General features: G+C 40.5%; 1 protein-coding gene across 5 annotated transcripts in view; it reads left to right on the top strand.

Moving 5' to 3' along the window:
• The window catches only part of diaph1 (diaphanous related formin 1), a 74388-nt gene that overhangs the window by 8827 nt on the left and 37886 nt on the right, over positions 1-27675 (top strand). For 3 of the 5 annotated variants that reach the window (XM_088380395.1, XM_088380413.1, XM_088380403.1), the window contains exons 3-18: positions 701-727; positions 1311-1475; positions 1637-1738; positions 2923-3053; positions 3244-3327; positions 3402-3465; positions 4172-4311; positions 4389-4494; positions 4626-4736; positions 5026-5144; positions 5908-6024; positions 8194-8309; positions 10198-10262; positions 11093-11272; positions 14033-14641; positions 16549-16663. In XM_088380395.1, coding sequence (XP_088236521.1) covers positions 701-727; positions 1311-1475; positions 1637-1738; positions 2923-3053; positions 3244-3327; positions 3402-3465; positions 4172-4311; positions 4389-4494; positions 4626-4736; positions 5026-5144; positions 5908-6024; positions 8194-8309; positions 10198-10262; positions 11093-11272; positions 14033-14641; positions 16549-16663 — 2251 coding nt within the window. The remainder of the gene's footprint in view (positions 1-700; positions 728-1310; positions 1476-1636; positions 1739-2922; positions 3054-3243; positions 3328-3401; positions 3466-4171; positions 4312-4388; positions 4495-4625; positions 4737-5025; positions 5145-5907; positions 6025-8193; positions 8310-10197; positions 10263-11092; positions 11273-14032; positions 14642-16548; positions 16664-27675) is intronic. The other 2 variants (XM_088380431.1, XM_088380421.1) reach the window with 1 other exon arrangement.

Here is a 27675-nt window from a genome sequence, read left to right on the forward strand (position 1 = left end):
ATTGGGATATATTGATTTTAATGTTGTATACACATCCGCACACGCACACACTTGTCCATATCGAACACCTCTAAAAGATAATACAGTATACATATATTTTGGTCATGTGGTTTGCAAAGTCAAGCAGTGCTGGTCTACATTTGTATGTAAATTTCTTGATTTAGGGTTTGAGTAAATTTCCACAATCAAATTTACTAATCAATTCAAATTGGGGACATTTGAGGTAAATGTCTGCCTTGAGGGAAACGTTTGTGACGTCAATGAGGCGCAGTCCAGATGAACATTTGTATGTGTAGCCTGACACCCTGTGGACATGATTGGTTATTACGCACACACAAAATGGCCCTAATATTAATTACCATAAGACACTCGGAGATCACTCTTGTGTGCATAATTGCCATTTTTAAGATTCTTTATTGTGATTTCAATGTATTACTTTCTACTTATGACTGTTTTCATTAGATTTAACACTAGTGTAACCCTGTCACAAAGCCTCCACCCTTCAATCACTGAATGACTTAAGATATGAGTGTTTTCTGTATTCTTTCCTCGACAACAATGAATTCTGTCTAATTGAAATTTTCTCCTTCTCTCACTCAATATGCCTCCCTTGTTGTCATGGTTTCCTTCTGACCTGTTTTATCTTTCATATCTCTTTTTATGGTGATTTCCTCCCTTTTGCCCCATTCCTCGTCCTTAGACACTGAAACGCCTGATTCCAGATGAGGTAGGTTTTCTAACTATCTGGCACCGACACCAGTGTGCTTGCGTCATTCATCTTGTCGTCTGTGAATAAACAATCTCATCTTGCCACTGTTTGTTTGCCACAATCTAATCCACAATGTATTAACACGTGTTCATCAACATACCTGTTGTCGAGTGTGCTCATTTTGGGTGTGCATGCTTTTGAACGTGCACTTTAACTACTGGCAAGTTGATACAACTAATTTCCCAGCAGTCAACGATGCATACACTGTGTGCACGCAAGGGAAATTAGTACTTGTGTTTATTAACAATTGCTCTGCACTTGCATGTTCTATCAGCATATTGATTTTATTTGGCAGTTTGACGTGGTCAATGTTATAATCCCTAATCAATTTACTGAAGTTATTGAAATAAGATCATAGTTGACGCACAAAACATCCAGAAAATTATTTTAACAAACTATGTATATTTTTTTAAATTTATATTTACTGACATAAAGTCAGTTGTGACATCATAAAACCACAAGTTGATTAGGGATTGTTTGATGGCAGCTTTTCATTCCCAACTCCCCAATGTAACTTGTGCTATGTTGCCTGCCAATGTAGTTGGAACGCTTCACCAGCATGAGGATGAAGAAGGACAAGGAGAAGCTGAGCCATGTACCAGGTCAGCGTCATTCCGCAGCCGCCAACTATGAAATCCACGCTCCCAGCGCCATGCTGCACGACCACACGGATGAATATGTCCTGGAACTTTTTGAACAGATGCTGGTGAGAAAGCGTGCCTCAATGATAAGTGTACAAAAGCAGCATATGGTGTCATGAACTCTAGTTTGGTTTATCTTTTGTGTCTACTATCTTTTAATGTCTTTTATGCTAAAATGTGACACCACAGTGTCATGTGATTGATCAATCTTGTTTATGTTGTTTAGGTGGACATGAACCTGAATGAGGAGAAGCAGCAGCCTCTCAGGGAAAAAAGCATTGCAATTAAACGTGAAATGGTCTCCCAGTACCTGCACACCTCTAAAGCGGTCAGTAAACAAACAAACAAAAAAAATCAATTTTAAGTCAATTAATTAAATCAGCAGCTCTTGATCATTAAAATTCAATACAACTCTCAAAGTTCATCCTTTTCAATTTTCAACTTTTAAAATTGGCCACACCTAATTTTATTTTAGTGATTTCCCACTATTATGCAAATGATTGTGTTACAGTGAGCATTATTCCTCATTAACAGTAAATAGAGCGCAATATGTTTATCAGAACAAGAACTGGCTTCCACTACTGCACGTCTCCGGTAAAGTAAACATTGTTGGTTAACTAAATAGACTGCCACTGTTAGTTAGAATAAATTGTCATACACATCCCAGAAGTAGTCAATGACAGTCATAGCCGCTGTCGCGCTTCAATGAACCAACAGCAACCAAATAAACATTGCACAAGCTTGTTCATGGATGAGCTGAGCAGACAGCTGCCAAGGCTGTGTGCTCTTTGACTCACAGGTCACACAACACGTCAAGCTCCTCCTCACTCATATTCAAAGTTACTAACAACAGTTTAGAATACGACAATCGCGACCTCATGTGGACAAAAGGCATACTTGCACCTCAAACACATTTTGTATTTCCATTATGTATGTAAAATCCATGCTTATGCATTTAGTCTAGAATTGATGGGATGATCACTATAAAATCAACCCTAAAAGTATTCATTACCTAATAGAAAATGTATACTCTTTAAGAGTATGGGAAACGAACAAGTGAGCGTGGCGATGGTCATAAAGCATTGAAATAAGTTATTCAGTAAATAATAAAAAAATGTCCCGGTACCGTTTCTGAGGTGTTCGTCTGTTGCGGGGAAAGGGGGTTTAGAAGATAACCCCTGCGATGATTGCATGACTGTCAGGCAAAAAAAAAAAAGCTACTAAATTGATGGAATTACAAACTTACACAGATCAATTAAGTACACTATGGAATACATGATTGGTTTAGCCATTGTAGTTGTGTAATACACTCTCTGCTGAGCTATAGAAGGACTTGCAGATCCAAATGATGCTTATGAAATAGCTCGTCTAGTCTTATTAACATCATAAGAAAGAACTTGCATGTCATTTATAGCTATACTTCAAATGACTCCGTTATTTGTGAAAAATGCAAAGTTAGAACATTTGAATACACTGGTCTCACTGTCTCTTTTCTTGCCGTTTGTTCATCAGGGCCAAGACCAGAAGGAAAGCTCCAAGTCAGCCATGATGTATATACAGGAGTTGAGGTCAGACTACCGGGACTCACAGTTGCTGAGTTGTCTGGAATCTCTGCGGGTCTCGCTCAATAATAACCCTGTCAGGTGATGCACCTATCTATACTTTTTGTGTCCGGATGAATTTGGTGTTTTTAACTACAATATAAATAATTGGACAAATTGGTTGGCATGTGGAGAAATTGACAATAAAGCTGACTTTGACTTTTTTTTTTGCCTTTGAAATACACAGCGTATGAAATAAATGTTGCGAATCAAGTGGTATTGTGTCCTGTAGTTGGGTGCAGAATTTTGGAAATGAAGGCCTGGCGCTTCTGTTAAATCTGCTCAGAAGACTGCAAGAGGAGAAGGACGATAACTCGTAAGATTCACAAATCTCAGTGAGTTGCAAGTGTTTATGCAAACGTTGTATGGATTAATATGTCATCCTCCTAGATCGATGGGAGTGAAATCTCAACATGAGATCATACGCTGTCTCAAAGCCTTCATGAACAATAAGGTAAGACTTGTTGTAGTAGGGTTGGCCTTTAAACAAATAGAAGTTTGCCTTGCAATGAAAACATGATGGGATAAATAACGGTTGTTCTCTCAGAGGTGTTGTTTGGCATTTCCTCCACTGGAAGGTGCGATTATTCCAAATATAAAAGCAAAAATGTATTCAACATGTTCTCAAACGTTAAAAAAATATTTGACTTTCATGGTACCATCTTAATAGAAAGACCATATAAAACGAGTCAAAGATTTGATTCCTGTATTGTTTAACAATTATTAGTGTAACATGTTGCACCGTTTGAACATTTACACTGCGCAAATAGGAAGAAAAAACGCACTTAATGCTTGATTCTTTTTGTTCCCACGAGAGGGAGACTGCGTACCAATTGAGAATCACTACATCAATTGAAATATCAATTTGGTTGATTTAATTTTTTTTTTTCTTCACTTGAGCTATACTATTGGTCAATCTGCACATATAGGTGTTTTTTCTTTTCTCCTTCCCTTACAATTATTGACTTGCATAATGTGTCAATAATGCCTTGCTCTCTTGGACAATGCAATGTTAATGGTTGAACAAACATGCCGATTTGGTGAACTCTTGAACAGTGATGATTTTGTGGTTACAGGGATTCCACCCAACACCAGTGATATGCAAATCTATTGATTTCACAACTATTCAGCTATCTCATTTGTTGTCTCCTTCTCTTTAGTACGGTTTAAAATCCATGCTGGAGTCAGACGAGGGCATTCCTCTGCTGGTCAGAGCCATTAATCCCAGTTTGCCTCATATGATGGTGGATGCTGTCAAGCTGCTCTCTGCCATCTCCATATTGGAACACTCTGATAATCTGTAAGAAGTTTGTATAGTACAGTATACGCATATAACCACAGATAGGAGCAAAATGTTTAATGTTTATTTTTCTGCAGTCATGAGCGTGTTCTCGAGGCCATCACAGAGGAGGCAGAGAAACAGGACATTGAGAGATTCCAGCTTCTTTTGGCTGGCATGAACAGTTCCAGCATTGCCCTGAAGGTAGAAAAGTCAGACTTGCTTGATAGATAGCAATACGCCACATCATAATGCATCTGCTACGTTGTGCGTGTGTGTGTTTTTGAAAGGGTTATTGACGCTTCATCTCATTGTGTATTTTTTTTTTCTCCCAGGGTGGATGCATGCAGCTAATCAATGCACTGATCAGTCGAGGAGAGGAGTTGGACTTTAGGATCCATATTCGCTCTGAACTTCTAAGATTAGGACTCAGAGAGTGTCTAAAGGTACAAAAAGTTCTCTTTCTCTCTCTGTCTCTCTCTGTCTCTCTGTCTCTGTCTCTGTCTCTGTCTCTCTCTCTCTCTCTCTGTCTCTCTCTCTCTCTCTCTGTCTCTCTCTCTCTCTCTCTCTCTCTCTCTGTCTCTCTCTCTCTCTCTCTCTCTCTCTCTCTCTCTCTCTCTCTCTCTCTCTCTCTCTCTCGCTCAATGCATTTTAAGCAAAAGTTCAGTTTTGGTAAACACATAATGAAATAAAATAAAATTTTTCATTTGACTTCTTTCACCTCTGCTTTTACAGGAGGTGCGAACAATAGAAAATGAAGAGCTGAAGGTCCAACTGACAGTCTTTGATGAGCAGGCCGAAGACGACTCAGAGGACCTTAAAGCACGCCTCGATGACATCCGCATTGAGATGGAATATCCTTTTAGGTCCAAGTGGCGTCAGGGCCTAGTATTGACTTTGCTAACAAAAGAGAGATTATTTAATGCATGCGATAACTGTACTTGTCCTTACTTTTTCAAACTGACTGTTCTATTCATGGACCAATGCTTATAGGAGTCATACTTGCTATAATTAGTCTAGCATGCTTTTTTACATTTAAATTGAGTCATGACATTTGCCATCCTGCAGGCATGCATTAGTCATGCAGCTGACCTGAAAGCTCACTGCCTCAAAAGTGTTAATCTGAAATCACTTCAATTACTCTTATTCTAGAAAGTATTCTCTTGAATTATTTCAAATGGATACTCTGCTAAAAAATGCAGTCAAATCATGCTTGTGCACGTAAATATTTTTTGTTGATGGCGTTTGCTACAACTTGCAGTTACAGTTTTCAACACCAGGTGTCTCAAATTTTCCCTTTATGATTTTAACATTTTTATTATTGTTACTTATCGGACTGATTATAATCCCTAAATCTGTAATTCAGTTTACAGTGCTGTATTTTTTGTTGCACTCCAGACACAATGAATCACGTGATAAATACAAATTTAACTAAGAAGATGTGTGTGTGTGTGTGTGTGAATGTGTGCGTGTGTGCTTGTGTGTGAGAGAGAGAGAGGCGAGAGACATAGATTGGATGAAAGCTCGAGTTTACTTTTCATAAATTTATTGTGAGTAGATCCATTTGCAGAATGAGCGTCTGACGTGACAATGTAGCCTTAACTGGATTTGTTTTAGTGATGTGAGGGAAGTGTTTGACATTTTGGTCAACACAGTGAAGGACTCCAAAGCTGAAAACAACTTCCTGTCCCTGATGCAGCACCTCCTGCTGATCCGCAATGATTATTTGGCCAGGTAGTGCACACGTATACACACACATTTCACGGTCATGCTCTCCTTATTCATAATAAGGTTCACCCATCTACATATTAAAACTGTAATATTGTCTTTGTGGTCATTTTTTTTTAAGCAAAAAGCCAGCTTTTGAAATTTCAGTTTGAGTACTTACTTCACTGGTTTCTTTTATATCAAACAAATTGTTTTAGGTTCTTTACATGACATGTTTCGGCGGTTTCTTCCGCCTTCATCAGAGTGTGATGAAGGCGGAAGAAACCGCCGAAATATGTCAGGTAAAGAACCTAAAACAATTTGTTTGATATAAAAGAAACCAGTGAAGTGATTAAAAAAAAGGAAAAACAAGATGAACTTAGTACAATTATTACGAAGAAGTGACTCTGATGAAGGCGGAAGAAACCGCCGAAACATGTCAGGTAAAGAATCTAAAACAATTTGTTTGATATAAAAGAAACCAGTGAAGTGATTAAAAAAAGGAAAAACAAGATGAACTTAGTACAATTATTCAGTTTGAGTAGTTTTTTTTTTTTTAAGGACGTGGCATATCAAGAGATCTGATATGAAACGTGGAATAGTGTTGTCGTATTGAGCTGAGTGTGATTGCTGTGAAATAAACAGGAAGATCACGGCAGAAGCAACAGATCATAATCTTTGCACCTGCCAACTACCTGCGGCTACATATTTTTTCTTCCCCTTTGTGCTGTTCCATCTAATACTACTCATGACCAAGTGGTCTTGTTTGCTTTTGTTATTGCTAGCAGACTATGGTGTTTATGTATTTATTTATAATCCATTTTAAATGAATACATGTCCCAAGAGGTTCAAATGTTTATTAGTAGTTTACTTCTAAACTAATTTATGACGCAATTTGTTTTATAAATTAGTTCATGAATTGCACACAAGAATCAGACCACACCCATGCAAGCAAGAACATTCCTTTAAACATTCCTTCCCCCCCCCCCCCCCCCCCCCCCCCCCAAAAAAAAACTATTCGAACTTCATATCCTTCACTGGCTCATCACAAAGAATGTAACAATAATTAAAAAAAAAAAAAAACAACACCAAAGGTTGTAGCGTGAGAAAAATAATTGGAATTTGAAGAGAAAAAAAATAAAAAATTTGGCCGTTATTCTAAGCGTATGAAATTATATTCCAATTCCATTATAATGCCAATGAGCACCTATCAACCCCCAAAATACTAATGCTGTTCTCTCTTTTTCCGAAGCTGTTGCAATAAAAAGGTAGGGCAAAGCAAGATATAATTATTGATTGACACAGCAGATGTAGATGTTTTATTGCTGCATGCATGAGTGAATTACCAACACAAACAATTAAATACTGTGATTGAAATATTGCCTTCCAGGTGGCTCAGTGGAATGTAGCACAGGTGGGCTATATATGCGCCTCAAAAGACGGGGATTCAGGCTTGCGGGTAGCAGCTGCTAGTGTTAGTTTGTGGGAAATATACACTTCTTAATTACATTGATGAAAACAAAGTGCAGGTGGAGTGGAAGTACACTGTCAGGCAGACCCTTGGGGAGGAATGTCGAGACAGATGTCATATTAGTGTGATTCTGATTCTAACTACAGTTTTCAAAAAATGACACTAGGTGTCTCTCTCGCTCCACGCTTAAATCTGTAGTTTTGCAGAAAACACACATACATCCACACTGAAGTATAGCCATGGAGTGGAGAATATGTCTTGCTAAGACCGAGTCAGTAAGAAAGGTAGGCAGACACAATAAATAACATATGGCTGCATGTAATGGGGTCAAGGAATAAGGCACTTCCAAAATGGAGTGTTGAAGTTGAGCTGAGTTGATGAGACGCAGTGCCAGCAAACACACCGTCAAAAAGTATACATAAAGTGAAACTGTTGTATGGTGGCACATTTCAATTCACATTTGAGGACAAAAAACAAACTGACACCTACGTTTCGCAAATGTTTGTACTTGCTCCTTCCAAGTCTGCTCTCAATTTCTATTGTTTGTCTCCATGCAGTAACTAACTAGGCCATACTGGGCTTATGAAAACCATCAATTCCAATAATTGTCATGAGATGTAGCAGAATCATGTCCAATTGCCAGACACTTTTCTACCTTCCCCCCCTTTAGAGTCTTTCCGTTTCTTCTAATCATTGCTTTGTCAATCTGTCATTCTTTCCCTCAGGCCCCAGTACTACAAGTTAATAGACGAGTGTATTGCTCAGATCGTGCTTCACAGGAATGGAGCAGACCCAGACTTTAAGTGCCGCAATATCAGGCTCAACATTGAAACCTTAATTGGTAAGTTGTGAGAAAATGCACCACAAAACCTGCTTCTTCCAAATACATTTCTTGGGATAGTAATTTGATGTTGATGAAATGGACCTAGAACTTCATTGGAATGTGTTGACTGGCATTTATGCGTTTTTCACTTGCACAGTCAGATGTGAAATAACTCAAGGTTTAGAGAAACCTCATCAATCTTGAATTCAAGGCCGATTTGCTCACTCCAACTGTGGTGTCACTGTGTGAACTGTGCAGCAGCTCAGACACACCACACGGTGGCACCAGAGAGAACATTCTGCCACCGCACCGCTTCATGTACACTACAGGGAAAAGTCAGTGTTACACTAAAATATAGTATCACTTGGTGTCTTGCAGTATTACATCTGCGACACACCTGGGTAATTGCAACAAAGTTGTTATTGTTTTTTTTAAACATTTCTTGTAAAATTCTTCTCGCAGATGACATGATCTCTCATGTATTTTTTCTGAAAGAACAACTCCACACTCAATCGCTGGAGCTGACCGATGTACTGCTATATTTATTTTTTACAATACGTGGCACAGAGTTTTCTTTGTGTTTGCGGCAGTGGTATCATTATCACAGTATTGGGAGAAAACACATGCAAGCACAGGGAGACCATGAATGCCTCACATTGGGAATCCAAAGCCTTAGGACTGTGAAGCAGACAGCCCAGCTAATATTACAACTAAAAAAATGGAGTGTCATTATTAGCACTAATTGAGTGTGTGATTGCCGTTTTTCTTAAATTATAATTTATAAATGAAGTATGCAAATATTTTCTGTCATATTGCCTTTGTGACCGTTTCAGGTGGGAAAATAGCACCTTTTAAACATGGCTCCTCAATATGCCGTCGAGGGAGGGAAACTGTCATAGTCAACAAAATAAGTGCAGCAGTGGAGAAGGCGATGTCTCCAGAGTTCAATAGTCCTTTATGAGCAGGTCTCAGTTGTTCACTGGAAGAGGGTCTAATTGCACTGCGTCTAAATGCGTACACACACACACACACACGCATACACACAGAGCCTGTCTGGCCTCCTTTAAGGCTGCCACAGTTATTATCAGTGGAAAGCAGCCCAATTCTGCCCCGCATGCATTATTTAGTGTTTTTCTTTGAACTCTGAAACTCAGCACAGTTTCCCTCCCTACATTCTATCTCCCCCAGTGCTCTCTATTCGAAGTTTGTCCCATTTAGCCTTGCCACCATGACAGAAGAATCCCTCCTCCATTATATATCCAATAACCATGAAAAAAGCGTGACACAAATGCGCAATCTGTTTGTGGGTTGTTAAATTATTGTGATATTCTGACAAAATGTGTTTCCCATTTTGCTCTACCTTACTTGCACCCGATTAACTTGCACAGTTTCGTTTTACCCGGAAGCCATTGTGTCATTGCAGAAACGCTCCCACATTATGCACTCCCCATTCTGCATGCTTCATTTTTTTGTGCATTTATATAATTTTCCTCTCCATTTGAAGTTTTTACAGCGTGTCTGTCATTACTATCGGATTCATCCAGCTGTCTTTGATCCGGCCCCTCTAGGGCATTCATTATTCATATTAATTAGCCCTTTTACGGAACTTGTTCAATAAGTCCTTGAGCACTGAACCACCTGTAGACCCTGCAATTTATTCTTAGATGACCCTGCAATTTATTCTTAGAGGACCCTGCTAGTCACCCAGTGTCCTTCTCACCTCACTCTATAATTTATTTATCTTTTTAGATCAATCATTACTTTGACTCATCCACATTTATGTTGTCAGTTTAGTTTACGGTAAAAAAAAAATCAGTTTTATGAATATTAACTGTATAGTCTCTAAATGACCACATATTTTGTTGGTATTTTGCCTCTCTCACCTCCCCCTTCTGTTTATTTACAGACAACATGGTCGACCAAACCAAAGTGGAAACCAGTGAGGCCAAAGCTATTGAGCTCGAGAAAAAGGTGCAATGCACACGCATCAATTCGCATCGCGTACAAGCAGAAGAAAATAGATTTCCTCCTCACCAATATTGTATAGCAGGATTTAATAACATTCTGTGCGGCTAGTATTGACTGACATCGTCTGACAAATAAGGGGGTGGGGGGGCAGAAGATGATAAAAGGAATGGAGTGTGTGCTCGTGCACGCATGCATGCACGCTTGACAGCAATTAGACACAAAAATACACCTAAAGACTAACATCACACACACCCTCGCATAAGGGGCTAAATGCTTTAATTGCGGTGTGCTGCTACGCTAATGTTTCCGTCCCAGTGACGGGATAATTGCAGAGGGAGCTGAAACTAGCCCTCATTCAGACTGTCACACACTGGATCATATGCATTGTACAAATCCACACACACACAGCACACATTTTTGTCAGTGGCCACCCACACATATTAGCTCTAAGTTGCGTGTATGTGATGGGTAATTGCAGACGGTCTTTGGCAGGAATTAGGCATGAGGCTGTCAGGAAACTGACGGCCGGCCTAAAGGATCTGCTGCCTGCAAATTGAACAGCCTAAGAGTTCTAATATTTTCATGTTTTTCCGTCGGTATTGTATGAACAGTGTCCTAGGAGTTAATATAAACACGGATTCTTCAATGTTTACAATATTAACAATTATATTTATTGGTAAAATTATTCTGGTTGTATCTCTGTATGTTTCTGCTGAAGCCTCCAAAGTCATTATGACAGGACCTGGAACAAACTGCAGCAATCAAAGTGCATTTCTGCCATAACACGAGGCCTAAAGACTGTCCTTATCATTGCCTTTTGTCATGTGCATTAGCTGGATGCAGAGTTGACCGCACGCCACGAGTTGCAAGTGGAAATGAAGAAACTCGAGGGCGACTATGAACAGAAGCTGCAAGAGCTGAGTCAAGAAAAGGAACAGTTGGCGTCTTCCAAGGATGAGCGGGAAAAGGAGAACAAGGGTCTGCAGCTACAGCTAAGCAGTCTGCAGCAGCAGGTACACGAGGGCTCAATGACCTTTGTTATCTTGGAGTGACAGTGATGAAAACGACATTGGTTTGGGATTTTAAAAATATTTATGCCAAAATTTATTTGTCATTTCCTCTCAGTTATGTTTCCTCTCAGTCGTCCTTTGTCATGTCTCGGTTCACTTTTTTTGGTCGAGCTCAGTGGTTCTTAACCTGGGTTCGATCGAACCCTAGGGGTTCGGTGAGTCGGTCTCAGGGGTTCAGCAGAACCTCCACTGCGGAGGTTCGAACACACCTGATTTATCGTGTAAATTCGTGATGACTGGTCTCGCAAAGGCAACAGCAGAAGTCACACTGATTTGCAGGTATGTCATTTGTTGTTGTGAGTTCAGGCATTGTGTTGGTTTTGTTCTTTGAACAAGGTGATGTTCATGCACGGCTCATTTTGTGCACCAGGAAAAAAAAAACACCTATATCTTGAATTTGAGAAAAAAACGTTTTTAATTTTTCACTAAAGAGGGGTTCGGTGAATGCTCATATGAAACTGGTGGGGTTTGGTACCTCCAACAAGGTTAAGAACCACTGCTCTAGCTGAAAGGTGGATTTTAAATTTAGAGTCACAGAAGTCTGGCTGTAAATGCATTACAGTGGAGAGTAACCAACTACGATCAGCAAATCAGTTTGCAAATTAATCATTGTGGCCTGCGTGGCAGCAAATAAGCTACCGTACATTTCTGAAAAGTATCATACAAAGGGAAGATGAGAAAAGATGGAGAAGCCATGCTATAAATTGTAAGATAACCTAAAATTGCTATGGCTAGGTCGCTTAACAGCGCAATAAGTATTCGGGTCATTTAGAATACTTCTTAGATGTCTGACTGGAACGGCGATAAAGCATCCAACTTTGAAGAGCAAACCAGGTAAATTAAGAAGATTATGTTAAATAAGGGACGACTGCGCAGGTTCCAGGAATAGTTTGCCTACGTCAAAATGCTGCAAGTTTCTTATGCCACTGAGGATAGTGGAATAGGTCTTTGCAAGCGGAAGCCAAGTCAATGTTCTCCACTTAAATGACTTTAACCCCTAAATTGTGAAGGCCATGTTTTTGTGAAACCTCTTAAGTCGAGGCTGAAATTCTACAATTCTGTTGCATGTTGCTGATGTTATTTCAAGTGCATTGTGGTTGGGCAAGATAAATAATTAACATTTCTTCCTGTCTTCATTACTCATAAATAATGCTACATTTGTGATTGTAAAAATCGAGATAAAATCAAAAGTAATGCAGAACACTTACTGTGAAGTACATAATTTCAAACAAGGCCCTTTTGAGCTTAAGTATACGTACACCACCAACCAATGGTTAATTTGCAAAAATTGACACATTTTTGTGCTCAGACAGAAATAATGTTGTCGAGCTGTACTATCTGCCAAATGAACGAATGAACCCACCTAAGGAACGAGCGTCCCTGCGGTTTTAAATGATTTACTCAACGATGACAAGTTTCTCTTGAAGAGCGGGGGCCACAGTGAGAGGATGTTGTGAAGAGAGCTAAATCCAGCTAATTACAAGTGATACCCATGGGACAAAAAATACTTTTCAATATCCATCTGATATCCCATTTAATCTTCCATTGTGGTTATGAGAGTTCTACTCACACCAACTATTAGTGCGGCATGACATGTAACTACTGTTGGGCTGCAAAATGGCACTTATTACTGGACAATGTGTGAAAACTTTTTTTTTCTGGCTGTCACTACCCCACTGCTAGACCAGCTGTATTCTGCTGCACTCTGATACCCAATCTGGAATTCACTAACATTGCCAGTGACCCAGAACAATTTGATGCCATGCTTGTGTGTGTCACCACATAATTTTCTTCCAGTGTGTCATGCCTTTGTGAGCCTTTTTATTTGGACTACAAAATGAGTCCAAAATGAGATTTATCCAAGTTTTCAGAGCCAGCAGAATCATCATCATGCCACTCAAAAGCCCAAACACGTGCACATGCTCACAGAGTTGTCCAACACATCAACATCAAACAGGCTTCTCAAACTAAGATGGCTCCCTTTTATTCCTGTTTGAGACACTGCCCACCAAAGATTTCTTCATATTCAGACATCCCTCTGTTTGATGCGACGCCCAACTCTTCATCTGCCGCTTCATTATGGAAGCTTGCCTCAGAGGCTCTTAAAGTCTGTTACTGTCATCTATTCAAAGTCTGATGAAACAACACTCTTCATCAAGCTGCATACATTTTGACATGCCTCACATTCTGACATGTAAATAAACGTAGTATCATGACTTTCAGAAATACACACTTGATTTGTTTTAACCTTCATTTTATCATAACCACACATGACATGCATATGAAATCATCATTGTTTAGAATATGTATTGAGTTTGTTTTTATCAGGTATGTTAGCATATTAGGCAAAAAGGGTTATTATTTATTATCAATTTATATTTGTTTGCCACCACCCCTCCAACTCTTCATACTTTCTTTGAGGATTTAATCCCTAGCGGTTTTCTATGCCTGTCCTCCATTCTCCTCTCATCTCTCTCGACACCCCGTTCTTCCTAGACTTTAATCCCTTTACATGTCAACTCTGTTTCTTTCTTTTGTGCCGCTTAATCTAATCACTATATTGGCATGCCCATCACTTGAACGCAGCAGAATTTGCCAGGAATAAAGATTTAATGGACTATAAAGCAGACAAGTGATTATTAAACATAATAATACATGTCTTAATAATAGTATTCATGATGGAGCATTCTTCCTTTCCTTCAGATTGAATCACTCTCCAAAGATCTAGAAGAGGCGAAGAACAAAGTTGTCACAGTTACAGTTCCTGTGCCAACTCCACCACCTGTGCCTGCCCAGATAGGGGGTATGCCTCCACCACCTCCTGCCCCACCCTTGCCAGGCCATGCAATCATGTCACCACCGCCACCTCCACCTCCTCTACCGGGACAAATCGGCAGGCCTCCTCCTCCGCCTCCTTTACCAGGCATGCCAGGGCCTCCACCACCGCCACCCTTACCAGGCATGCCAGGCCCCCCTCCACCACCACCCTTGCCAGGCATGCCAGGCCCCCCTCCACCACCACCCTTACCAGGCATGCCAGGACCCCCACCACCCCCACCCTTACCAGGCATGCCAGGACCACCAGGGCCGCCACCTCCTCCACCCTTGCCTGGGATGGGACCTCCCCCACCACCTCCGCCACCAGGTGGTCCTGGTATCCCTCCACCACCTCCAGGTCCTGGTATGCCTCCACCTCCACCATTTGGCATGGGAGCCTGGGGAGCCCCTGCACCAGTTCAACTGCCATTTGGCCTTCAGCCTAAGAAGGACTACAAGCCTGAAGTGCAACTGAAGAGAGCCAACTGGAGCAAGGTCATATTTAAGTCATTTATGCAATATTTATACACTACAAGTGTGCTTCCAATTAATAATATAATTCAAGAAGACACTCTCACAGGGCAGTTTTGTAATGTTATTAAAATGAATGTCAAATTTACTAACAACACTATGCTCGTAATAAAAGGGGCAATGCAAGTTAAAAGTTGAACAATCACTGGTTAGATGGTTATTGTCATATTTATTTACTCACGGGAAGCATGTTCAAGTAAATGAATTCAATCCAGACTTAAATTAATTCCATCACAACATTCCAAATTATGATAAAATTATAAAGAAAAATTGAACAATATACTATGTAGAGTAATACAACTGAATTGAGCTACATTCTGCATTCGGGTTTGAATTACTGATTTTTGTTATGGTCAATGCTATCGTGATGATAGTAATTGCTGCTATTGATAGATATGTCTTTCGTGTTGTCAATTTACTGTGTGCATTTTCGCCCTGAAAATCATCTTGCTCACTCTTTTTTTCCAGCCGCCCTCAATTGCACTGGTTCTACCCATACACTCCTTCACCCAGTTATATTTGAATATTTTCATGTCCTCGCAGACAGTCAGCATTCACTTAACAATTGAAGGGTTGCTACTCTCTTCCATCATATAATAGTAGTACTGCCAGAAATTCTAGAGAACAACTCATTTTCACATTTTCCTAAAAAGTCATCCAAAATTGTATTGTACATATGTACGTTTAGGGGTAAAATGAAAATTGCTCACATTGTATGGACATCAGGGTTGTAGAAAAAGATGTACTAGTTACAAATAGAGCTAAGGACTAATTAGTATGTTCCGCACATGTTTTTGGTAGGGCTGATTGACACTACTTTTTCCTCAACTTCTGTTTTTTTTAACCTCATGCAGGTAAAGCATGTACTTTGAAACATTAACATTGAGCATTAACAATGAGCTTGAAGAGTGCACAGCCTTGCATACTTGTTGTATCTATCTCATGACTATACTTCATGCTCTGCACCCCCCTCTCATCTGTGATGGTTAAAACATCAAAATGGCCCTCTGTCTTCCTTTTAGCCTCAAGCTACTGTTTAATGGCTTCAGCAGACTTCATCAATGTTTAGCTTCCCTCTCTCTCCCCCTCGCCGCAGCTTGCTCAGTCTGGCGAGTGTTTGACGAGGATGTCACAGAAATTGCTTTTTAATAAGCCTTCTTCTTGTAACTGCTTCACTGAAAGATAATTAAATCGCAGCTAGAAAGGACCGTATTCTTTTGTAATTTAAATTAACTTTTTTTTATGACTCAACCTGCTTCTTGTGTGCTCTGTTGCTTTTTTGTGAGATCCTTTTGCTCATCCCTGTATTACTTTCTCTCCCCACCATTTGACCTTTTCCATCCTACTACACCCCCTTTCCCTAAGGCTCTGTCCATAATGAAACGCCTGATATCTGCAAATTTACTACCCGTGCTTTCACTCGCGTATTTTCGTTAAAGAGAACACTGAGAAAGCGATGGAACCACATACAAAGTTAATTGTAAATGGTGACCAGAATAGAAAATGAAAAACAGAGGGGGTGGAGGAAAAAAAGTGCAGCCCTCTTTATTTCTTTAGACTTGCAAGTGAAGCTCTGAAGTTAAAGCTGCTTTGTGGTGCAGACAGTGTGCAGATTAGAGAAAATGAGTGCTTGTTTCCTCTCTTCCTCCTCCTTTCAGTCTTCATTCCTCTGTACTTTCAACCCCCACCCCCCTTACTACAATGCCCTTGCCTCCTCTTTGTTATAGCCTCACTGTTTCCAACTCACAACTTGGCAGGTGCTCACATAAAAACTATTGTGGAATGGGTTTCTGAAAAATTAATGTTATTTGCATGTGGTGTCCCATCTGTCTGTCTCATATTAGTGTCTTAACATCGGTTTCTCCTTTTAGATTGGACCCGAAGACCTTACTGAGAACAGCTTTTGGACCAGTGCCAAAGAGGAAAAATATGAAAACAATGAGCTCTTTGCCAAACTCACCTTGGCCTTCTCATCACAGACTAAGAGTGAGTGTGTGTGACTAATTTACATATTTGCTGTCATCATTTATGTGTAATCAGCGACAGCAGTGTTTTTTTCCCTGCTTCTCACTTCTCCCGCATTGTCCTCTCTTTTGTCCTCCCTGACACAATGCGTCCATTTGAATCCTCCTGCTGCTCTTCTTTCATCAGCTACTAAAGGTAAGAATAGTCGGAACCAGGTGCTCATTTCATTTCCAACCTCATTCTCAGCCTATCTCACTATTCTCCTCTGCTTAGAGGACACACAACACACATTTGCATAGGTCTTGAACAGCCTGTCAAAACAATACCCCGCATTAGTTCATATAAAAGTCACACGCAACGTGCCTGCTTATGGGATCATCCTCTCAATGACTTGTGATAGATCAGATACATTTGGAATTCAGGGGAAAGATGGACTCTGGACTGAAGGTGAAATGAGAGATGAGGAGAAGGTCGCTGATGCCCTTCATGCCACCTGCTGTCCTGGCGCAAAGCGCTGACACAGGGCTCCCCACTCACACAAGCACACCTGTCTAATAGCATCACCTTGTCACAGTGTCACTTAGCCTTCTGCTCTAACTACTCCATATTCATATCATAATGAAAACACTATCAGCTCACGGCCACTGCGTGTACGTGATGCTGTTTTTGTTGGCATTCATCTGACCTTCATCTACTATAGACACACACACAGACACACACACATCATGAATAAACAAATGGACACCTGCACACATGGCCAATCGTATCACCTAATGTCAGTTAAAATGTCACAATTGGCAGCTGTCCAAACTACATTCACCTGTACGGCAACTCGTAACGTTCCCCTGTCGCACCTTAATTTGATAATACCGCCCACTCCCATTTCCATGACCCACATAGCACCACTTCCATTTTTATAGGCCAAGACAGCCGCCTATTCCAGATGATGTCTAATAACCTTTTCTGAGAGCTGACTATAAAGACACTGTGCCCTTTTCATAAGCCCCCACCTGCCTGTCTTTGTGCGCGTGTGCACAGTGTTGGCATTCTACGGTCTAAGACAGGGGTGGGCAAACTTTTTGACTGGCGGGCCGAATTTGGTTCTAAATTTTGATCGGGGAGCCGAACCAGGAGCAGATGGATGTAGTGTTTTTGTGAAGTAATAGAAATGACATGTAAAGGTCATTGCATAAAAGGTTTATACTTTTAGTAGGTAGTAAAGCATGGATATTCAAAAAAAGCTTTTTGAAAACAAATGCATTTATTAACAGCATTAAAAAAATATTTCACCAAAAAACTACTATCAATGATTCTCATTAAATACAACACTGTTATTATGAATAATAGTTTACATCACTTCAGCGCCTGCAGGTCAGATTTATGAAATATGTTTATCTAATGAGGCGAAATCACATCAAACGGCAAACATTCCGACCAAATACATCATCTTGAAGAATCAGTGAAAGAATACTTCTAAATAAGGTAATAAAGAAATCAATAGTATTGTTGGTCTCCCTTTTTTGCTAGTGCATCATGGTCTGGAGTAAAATTTGTTGTGGTTATTCTTAGGATAGAGCCGAGGTGTCGGTCCGTTAACCTAGAGCTGTGACGGGCGTTGTTGACGTTCATGTGGCGGAACGTCTGCTCACACACGTAGGTCGAGCCAAATTGTCCTCTCTTTTTTTTTTTTTTTTTAAACACTCGGCACTCGGTGTCCACCTTTCTTTTCCTCGGGCCATGCATTTTAGTGGAAGGATTCCAGGGGAATGTTTGTGGGTGGCATTAACGTAAAACTGTATCTGAAAGATCAGCGCGCGAATTACGAGAATAATGACGTCACAGCCCACACTCGAAATTTGGCACTGATGGAAATAGAGCGCGGAGTGCGCCGGGTCCGTATTACTTAGTACGTACACGCACTTGAGTGTGCACCGAGCTTTCTGACACGGCTTCCGGGAGTAATTGCGCGGGCGGGCGCTTCCCCATCTATTGGGGAAACATACTAATTGCAGGGAAAATGACCCAAAAAAAAGTTAATTAATACAATTTATTCAGGTTTGGCGGGCCGGATTAAACGGCCCCGTGGGCCGGATGTGGCCCGCGGGCTGTAGTTTGCCCATGTCTGGTCTAAGAGGTCAGAAAACTGGAACGTTTGTTGGAACCAAGAATCTTATAATACTTACGGATGGGTTCAGGATGCGTTCAGTCAGTTTGTTGTTTCCCCAGGGAATGTCAATGTCAACAGTGCCACATTTGAATGCTCTTGCAATAGAAGGAGGGGAAAAAAAAGTCTGTTATGAACAGGAGAAATGCGCACAAGCTTTGTATCTGTCCTTTTGCCTTATTACTTTCTGAATTTGTGTGTCTGCCTTTGAAAATGTCTGGAGGTTTTATTGAAGCGATTGTGTAAACATCTTTATGTAGAATGTGCTTTGAGTGCAAATGGATTTCAACCCACACATTTTATTGGTGTACATGTTTGTGTGGCCCTATAAGCAAAGAGCTCCAGTTATGCAGAGTGACCCTTAACCCCCCCATCTATCCTTCTCTTACTTAAATGTACATTCCAAGGTTTAATGCATTCTACCTCGACCTGCTTATTCTCTGTATCCCTCACCTTTGGGAACCCAGCTTCATTCCTCTTGATCCCTTCCTTGGTGCCCTTTCTCCTGCTCTCGCGCTTCCCTTTCCTCATTATGCCGCAAAGGCAGACAGACACTACACCAAGCCATCACTCACCTTTCCCGACCCTTCGTTCTTTCCATCACCAGGCGAACAGCTCACTCTCCCACGCAGACAACATGCATGCTGGGGAATACTGTGCTCGGTGCAGGGTTATGACTTATGGACTTTAAACCTTTTGGAAGGGCAGCGATGGGATGGTGACAGTCATGTCCACCACCTGAAGAGGTCTTGATAGACATACAGTGCTATACCACATAGGATGTACATGTATATGCTCAATGTATTTGGAGTACCAACAAGTATGTTGGAAAAGGGCCAAGAATATATACATTTCTGCTCTGTTAGATCCAAATTATCATACTATTACCAGACACACACACACACACACACACTTGACAAGAGCAAAATGTTGACAACCTCTTAGGTCTGGTTTGCAACACTTAAACTCCTCAGAGGCACAGAGCATCCATTATATGGTGCGTGTGTAATTATTCTCTGAGCATCTAGAGAGAATCCATCATCAAGCACTTCCTAAACGTTGCGCAAGTTATGTGCGGTATTATGTTGGTTTAATTCTTCATTTAAATTCTATTAATATGCCTGATCTCATTAAGATGCCACTGTTGACTTTACACATGCACACACTCTCACAGATCATCTCCCGGTGTTTTCCGCTCATTCAAGGATGGCGCTCAGGCATTATTAGCAATATGTGTTTTGTTCTTTGTCATTAAACTGAGTGAGGTTTGGGGAAATAACAAACGCAAACGACTATGCTCTTCATCGGGTGGTCTCGAACATTCTCAGACATAATTGCAGACTTCATGCAGGTTGCTTCTTTGTACATGTACTTTGTGTGACTTTGGTAAACAATATTTTCCTCTACGCTTTGTGGGTGTTTTGGCCTGTAATCAGACACCTGGTGTGATTCTATGTAATGATAAACAGCCCAGCTCACATTAGTACATGTGGCTGCGAGGTTGGAGTAAACTATTATGTATCGAAAACCTTGAATTAAAATCCCTATGTTTGGGATTTTTGTCGTTTTCTAATTTTCTATTCTACTCTATGTTCCCCGCCTTTTATAATGACAGTTATAGTACCTTTTGAAGTCTGGACCTCAGCCATCACTCTTACCAACAGAACATGCGCAAAAGAAAGTGGTAGAAAAGCAAAACACTGAACAAGACGATGGCTGGGCTGCAGAAATGTTGGTGATTAATTTGACTCGGGAGACAAAAGCAGAGAAAAGGGCCAGGAGCATGTTAGAGATTATTAATCCTCATAATGGGAGGATCATTTTCATATCCCAATTCTCCAGCCTGTACGCTCTTTTCTTTCTCGTTGTCTCTGTCTTAATTACTACATTTCTGTGGTCTGTTGCAGTAAGGTGACCTAATTTTTCTTCACTGGCATAATATCGTAACTCGAACGAGGTTTTATACTATATGGTTTCACGTGCAATGACAGCGTCCTACTGTGTAATGTATAATCCTGTAATATACTGTTCCCCTTTGCAACCCAAATGGGTTTATTACAGAAGAATGCAATGGTTATCGTGGAGGGGGTCCGCATGTTTGTGTGCTTTGTTCAACAGAGTAGGCGGCTCAGCTAAGCCACATTTGCAAAACAATTATAATAAGCCTTTTGATCTCCCCGTGTCCCAAAATAAAAAAAAAAGACCCTCAAATTCCTGGTTTTGTGTTTCGTGTAGCCTACTTGGTTTTCCTTTCAAGTCTGCCTGATTCATTTTTCACATCGAGGCAGTAATTGATAAATAAGGGCCCTTGTCTGATTGCAGGTGCACATGTTTGCCTTTGGCTTATTGGGGGCTTTCGACCAATCAGTTAAGGGGATGAGAGATGCAGCATATTAAAGGTCAAGGCGGTATGGACAATTATAGCCTGGTGGTGTTGATTAGATCATTACAGCATCTTCTTAAAATAATTAGCATTTGTAGACTCTGAACTGTTAGTGGGCTGAAGGGTATTCTTGGTCAAAGAAGATCACTGCTAATTAAAGACGTTAAGCAAACTCCATTCCTTCTTGATGGTCTTTTTAAGTGCAACAAATGCAATGTGCGATTCATACTGAAACATCACCCGGGGAGGGATCTTTGGTCAGTTTGATTGCCAAATAATGTTTTCCATTTGTTTTAGTCCTGACATATTTATGTATTTTAAATAACTGAAATGTCACAAAATGTGCTAATCCCCGGCGTTTAATTTTCCTCAATCTCGATCACGATAGTACCTGGATCAGAAGATAAAGAATTTGCTGGGGGGAGACATGATGGTGTTCGGCAGTCGTCAAGCGTCAAATCATAATGGTCGAGGGGGGCGTGTTCGGTAATTGTCAACAAGCGTGGGATGAAGGGGGGTGGTGGCAGCAGTTGATGGCTGTGTCACGCTCAAAGATAATAGTCGACTGGGGAAGGGGTGTGGCCATCAGGACCTGAATTTGCCACCTCTGCTAAAATGTCATCAGTTATCTTTGACTAAAACTAGACTAAAATAGTCATCGACAATTCTAACTTTAATTGAAATAAGAGTAAAATGCTCAGACTTTTATTTGACTAAAACCTGACTAGACTCAAACGAGTATGAAACTAAAATAAAAGCTTGTGAGACTAAATCAAACCGCCAAAAACAACATTAAGTGGAAGACCTTGTGAATAAATCATGAGGCATTCAGGCTGTAACAGAAGAAAGAAACAGGTTAATTCAAAGGTCACAAATGCAATAGCTGGGAAAATATACTGCACTTGACTTTCTCTGTGATCTTTTTTTGCTCATCCCCTTAGTTTGCATAGCATTTCTTATTCTCTAACACTACCATTGTTGATGTTGAAGCAGTGCTGTGCTCTGAGAATTCACAAATGGTTTAAAAATCTTCCTTGACCTTTTTTTATTCTTTATTGTTATTGTACCTTTATTCTGAACTCTTCCAACACAGGAACAACATATCAACACCCTAAGAAAAAAAAAAAAAAACACAACATCTTCCATTTTGTGTCCTCCCCCATTTAATCATAGTTCGTGCATCCATCGCCTAAAAGTATGAAAGTCAGAGTTTGCTATTCCTTAGCATTGTTCACTCTCCTTAAGCAAAATCAGTCATACCAATTCATTATTGGAATGAAATCATATTTATTTTAGCTGATCCGTTTTGGCATTTCTACTTGGAAATTCATGGGTGCTGGTATCTGCAATGACGACAGTATTTCCAACAACTGGATTTTCAGTTGAAGGTGTTGGGATAGTGATGAAAGGTTTGTGGTTCATCAGGCGCTTTATGGGTTTGTGTACCCATCGAGGTGTTTGTGTGTGCGCTAGTGCTCAAGTTTAAATCCCAAGTATACTGCTTAAGCCCCCTGATCAGTAGTGGTGCATTATTAGATTGGCTTTGCCCGATCTCTAAGCCTCTGTGTATTCTTGGTGTCGCAATTGTGAGCGCTCTCCTGTTCACCATCTCGTTATGATTGAGGAAGAACCACAAAGCGCTGCTCATTCATCAGGCCTTATCAGGTTGAAACACATCTGTGTGCCCACACAGTCACCCGCTCACACGCATGTGCATACACATATAAGCACATACAGATACCCACACGGACAAACAAGCAATTTTTGTCCCAGTCGTTCTCTTGACACCCTCGTTGCATCTCGACTGCTTTACATGCAGTCAAACAAAGTTTGCTCCTGCTGCAGCATCACCGCTTTGTTCCTAATCCCCCTGCTGTTTTTGTTCCTCCTCCTTAGAGATTATGTTTTTGAATTAGAAGAGACTTTCTTCTCTTCACTACTCTTTCTCTTCTACAGTAGACAGCCGGTCAGTCAGCCAACTGGTTTTCAAATCTGCAACATCCATTAGCATTAAATGTATTCCACAACATGACAGTTTAACTGCAGTTAAGAGCGCATGTGTCTATGTATTTTGTAATCTGCATGTATGCGTTACATTGAGGCAATGAGTGCTAAGCACAAAATCTTGTTACCGATGCTAAATATCTGACTTGTTTGCTGTTCTGTGTCTTCAATCGTAATTCTATGAAGGGAAAAAAAAATATGTAGGATGGTCGGATATGAGAGTCTGAAGGAAGAAATCCATACATACCTCCTTCCGCCCACTCCTCTTTCACGTTGCGTTCTTTTGGTCAAAGCAACGTTTTCTTATTCCTCCCACTCTCTTTTTATTATGCATGCTTTTTTCTATGTTTGCTTTGCTGCATCTATGAGGCACTGAGTGTTTGTCAAGGTAGAGGTGTTTTCATTTTGATATTCATGGCGTATCAAAGAAAGCTAAGCCATCGGTATGATTAGAATGCTCGCTCTTCTAGATGATGGCACCGGTCGTATCTCACTTTCTACTCAAAATACCAACAACGCTGTTATCTTCCGGCTGAAGATTATTTAAAATTGCAAATAAAACAACAGTGGCATTGCTGCTCTATTTTAGTGCCATCACCATTTGCCTAGTATCCCAGCACACCCATCCCTGAGAACGGAGGCTTAGAAATAGTGCTGAACGCACATTCAGGATTGCTGAACATGACCTTGTACTTTTATCCGTAAATGCCACATGTATCAGATGCAGGGCGCAGAACCCTCACTCCTTCTTCAAGCCTCACCCCCCACCACCACAACCCACTGACACCCACCTACACCCATGGGGAAGGAGATTTTGGAGTCTTACGTATATGTAGGACATAGCTCCACAGTACCCAAACGTATCAAGGCTGTTTGATACCTGAACTCTTGATAAATACCATCATCTTAAAGATGCAGAGCAATCACTGGCGAGCAACCGCTTAAAACATTGCTAGATTGCAGGCATCTAGAAATTGTCTGCTGCCCTGTTCAATTTTACATGAACAGACACTATATACACATTTATTTAACACAAAAAGTACTGTGTGAGCATTATCAGCAATATGTGAATTGAACTATTATTTAATTTTGGTTGGGTTTTCCTGCAGTCTTGAAGCCAACTGCCAGTCCAAATTTGCTTAAATGGGATATACGTACATATTTTCATGTAGTTCTGTTTACTTAGTGTCATAATATTAGTGTCATATCATTGTATGGTTGAAGACTGTAGGACAAGCACACAATTACACACGCATGCACTCACTCACACACACACACACACACACACACACACACACACACACACACACACAACTTCGATGTCACTGATAACACATAAAAAAATGGAGCTTTAAACAGCAATAACTTTAAAGATAGGGTTGAAAAGCTAGTAGCATTGACCCCCATTTGCTTTCCTTCGTTTCATATGTCTACAGATTTACTCATCTCTCTTCTCTTATCTCTTTGCCTGATAGATAGAGATTCATATGAGGAAAAAAAGATGATCAACAAGGAAGGATTTATATGAGGGGAAAAAAAGATGATCAACAAAGAGGGATTTATCTAGGGTTGTCACGATACCAATTTTTTTAACTTTGATAATGCAAAAATAAAACTGACAAACTTTTTAAAAATATATTTTTGATTCAAAACATTAGGACATGCTTAATCAGAAACATTTTAGACGTAAATACTATACTGGTACTGGTGCAATCCTGTGCAATACTAGATATATCCAATGCAGATTGACTGGTTGGGGCAGTCAATTTGGTGAATAGTAGTTCTCAGCTACTCATTTGAAGTTAGCGACACTAGACTACACAACTTCTCCATATTTTTAGTTCCATATTCATAGCCATTGCAAGATTTTGTTTTACCAGTGACGGCAAATTGCGTTGTAGTTTCTTGTTTTGTAGCCCCTGCAGTGCAAATATGGGTAACCCAATGGCATTTACACGAGGCTATGCTTGCTCCACTTTCTGCCCTTAATCCGCTACATTCTGCTTATGGCATTTTACCATTCCCTGGTGTTCTCCTATGCCGGAGTTCTTGTGTTGTGCATTGAGCCAGTGTTTTACTTGAATGCACACATTTTATGATTGCTATTCTGTTGTGTCTGTGACAGCTCAGTTGGGTGTGTATGTGGCTGGATTTGGAGACGAAGCCTTGTTCTATTACGCGCTATCTGCATATGTCATGTTATGTGAGATGTAGGTTCTGCTTTGCCTAGAAGGCACCTTAATTTTTCACCATTCTGCTACACTACCCTGCCCTGTATGGATGTGTACTTCCACACACTCTTCCTATTCATCGCCCACCCCTGTCATCATCGTACTCCCCCGCTGCAATCACCACCCACCCCTTGCCACACACGTGCATGCATAATCAAAGCAGGGCGCTCTCCAGATTAATACTTCACAAAACTCCCTTCAGACATTCTCATATTTTGCCCAGTTTCAGGTAGCGTCCCTCCCCACGCTCTGCTCCCTACTCACTCCCAGCTTTGAATTTTTAACCTCCCCTCTGAATAAGATATGCGGCTGGCCTCATGGGGAAAGCGAAGGGAATGGAGGAGTGGGCATGTACCGTAATGAAGGAAGGAGGTAGGTGAGGAGGCTGAAGGGAAAAGGTTTTCCCTAAACGCGCTTTCACATCTATCCCCGTAAAACTTCACTCTGTATGTTCAATAATGCATGGCCATTTCTCAGTCATACACCCACCACTCCCTTTTTTTTTTTTAATTTTTTTTACTTATTCTGCCCTTCCTTCATCCTCATTTTATCAGTTCCCCAAGTGCTCATCACTGTAACCTAGCAGATTAAATGCAGGGTGAAACTGAGACTGACGAGGCAGGGTGACGGTAGCGAGGCATTGGGGGACCACTAGTGGAAGACGGACATGCCTAATTTGTCATCCTGGGAAACAAGTTATAAGTTTTGAAACTGTGGGAGTTGGCTTTGGAGTGATAGCAGTTCAGCGGGGCGCGAAAGCTTCACTGATCTTGAAAATTGCAGTTAACTTTAACAGAGCTTTTTTTTTTTTTCGAAATTGTTTTGTTCTTTTTGTTCAGTGTGCTGGACTTTGGAGAATTGCTACTTCTGTGTTTCATTGGGAATACAATGAGACTGCCCATTTCTGAACTTGTGTTGTGTTCAAAGTATTGAAGCTCAAGTAATTGCCTCCTCACTTAGATTAATACCACGTCTATTTGATTTATCGTGTGATTCTTTTTTAAACCTGATTTTTCTTTTCAACCCACTTCTCTTGGCTGAGCTTGCCCCAGGACAAAAGAAGGGTTTTGTTACAAAGATAAATAGCTATACCGAATAGCTATACTTTTTTGAGCTCATTGGTGAGGTTATTGTGCTGCTATATCAATTTCTGATGTTGTTTCTATAAACTTAGCTGAACTTTACTGCTGGGTAGAGCTGCACATGTCAACTTGTTTCGGTCGTGTGACGCGAATATTAAATCCACAAGCTTGCAAAATGAGTCAAATAAACAGATGGATTCGGAAAGTTAATTTACAATGGAGAAAAGGCCCAGTGAGGAGTCAACACAAGAGCCTATGCCCAAGAAGAAGAAAAAAGGTGCATTTCACAGACAATACTAGACAACCCATTTGAAACATGAATTCTATGACCAAAGGTGATTACCACGCACAAAGCCCAATTTGCGACGAGCAGCTCTCCAATGAGTCAATGCCAATTGCTGTCTTCTGATTCTGAAAACTGATTCGTCCACAAATGTAAGTGGCTTGAAAGTGTTACACTTGGTGGCTAACCCACGTTGCAAAGGTTAAAAAGGCATTTAATAATGGTGAGAAAAAAAAAACAGTGGATTCGCATTTATTGTTGTATTAAAAAAAAAAATGACTAGGTAAATCTGCAGATGCTGACTTTGCGGGTTCAGTCTACATAAACCTGCTGCATTCACTTAGTTGTTTGAGCAATGTAATTTGTAAGAAAGTTTGTGTATTTAGTGTAATTTGTTAAATCAAGGAAGATACCTTTGAGAGCTGGCGGATTAAAATGTGTTTTTCTCATTTCGTTTTCTTGCCTGTAGCAGTAGGTCTTAAATTGGCGTACTATTAGAAATAAACACAAATATATGTTGGACGCAACAATTACCGAGTGCCTCTTGTTTGCTACTATTGTTGGACAATACTTATGTAGGGCACTACAGTCAGGCTAGCCAAATGCTTTGCTTTTTGACCTTTCCGTTGGTGCTTGTATGCTTTTATTGTCTAAGAGCTTGACAACGGCACTGAAAAGCATTATTTCCCCCTCTTGTTGTTTGCCACCACTCCACTCAACCCCCGCTCTCCAAATAGGTTATTTAGGTCTTGGTACTTAACTGTACACAGTTAATGGTCAGGCAACATGTGCACGTGCACACACTCTCAGCCAATAGGACTCCTTAGAGATTGGCTGCTTAATACTTCATGGCACTTAAAGGCATCAAGCAGCCCTGTGGTGCTCC

This window comes from Syngnathus floridae, chromosome 1, assembly GCF_059516105.1.
Source record: "Syngnathus floridae isolate MCC-2025c chromosome 1, RoL_Sflo_1.0, whole genome shotgun sequence".
In the NCBI taxonomy this organism is placed as follows: Eukaryota; Metazoa; Chordata; class Actinopteri; order Syngnathiformes; family Syngnathidae; genus Syngnathus; species Syngnathus floridae.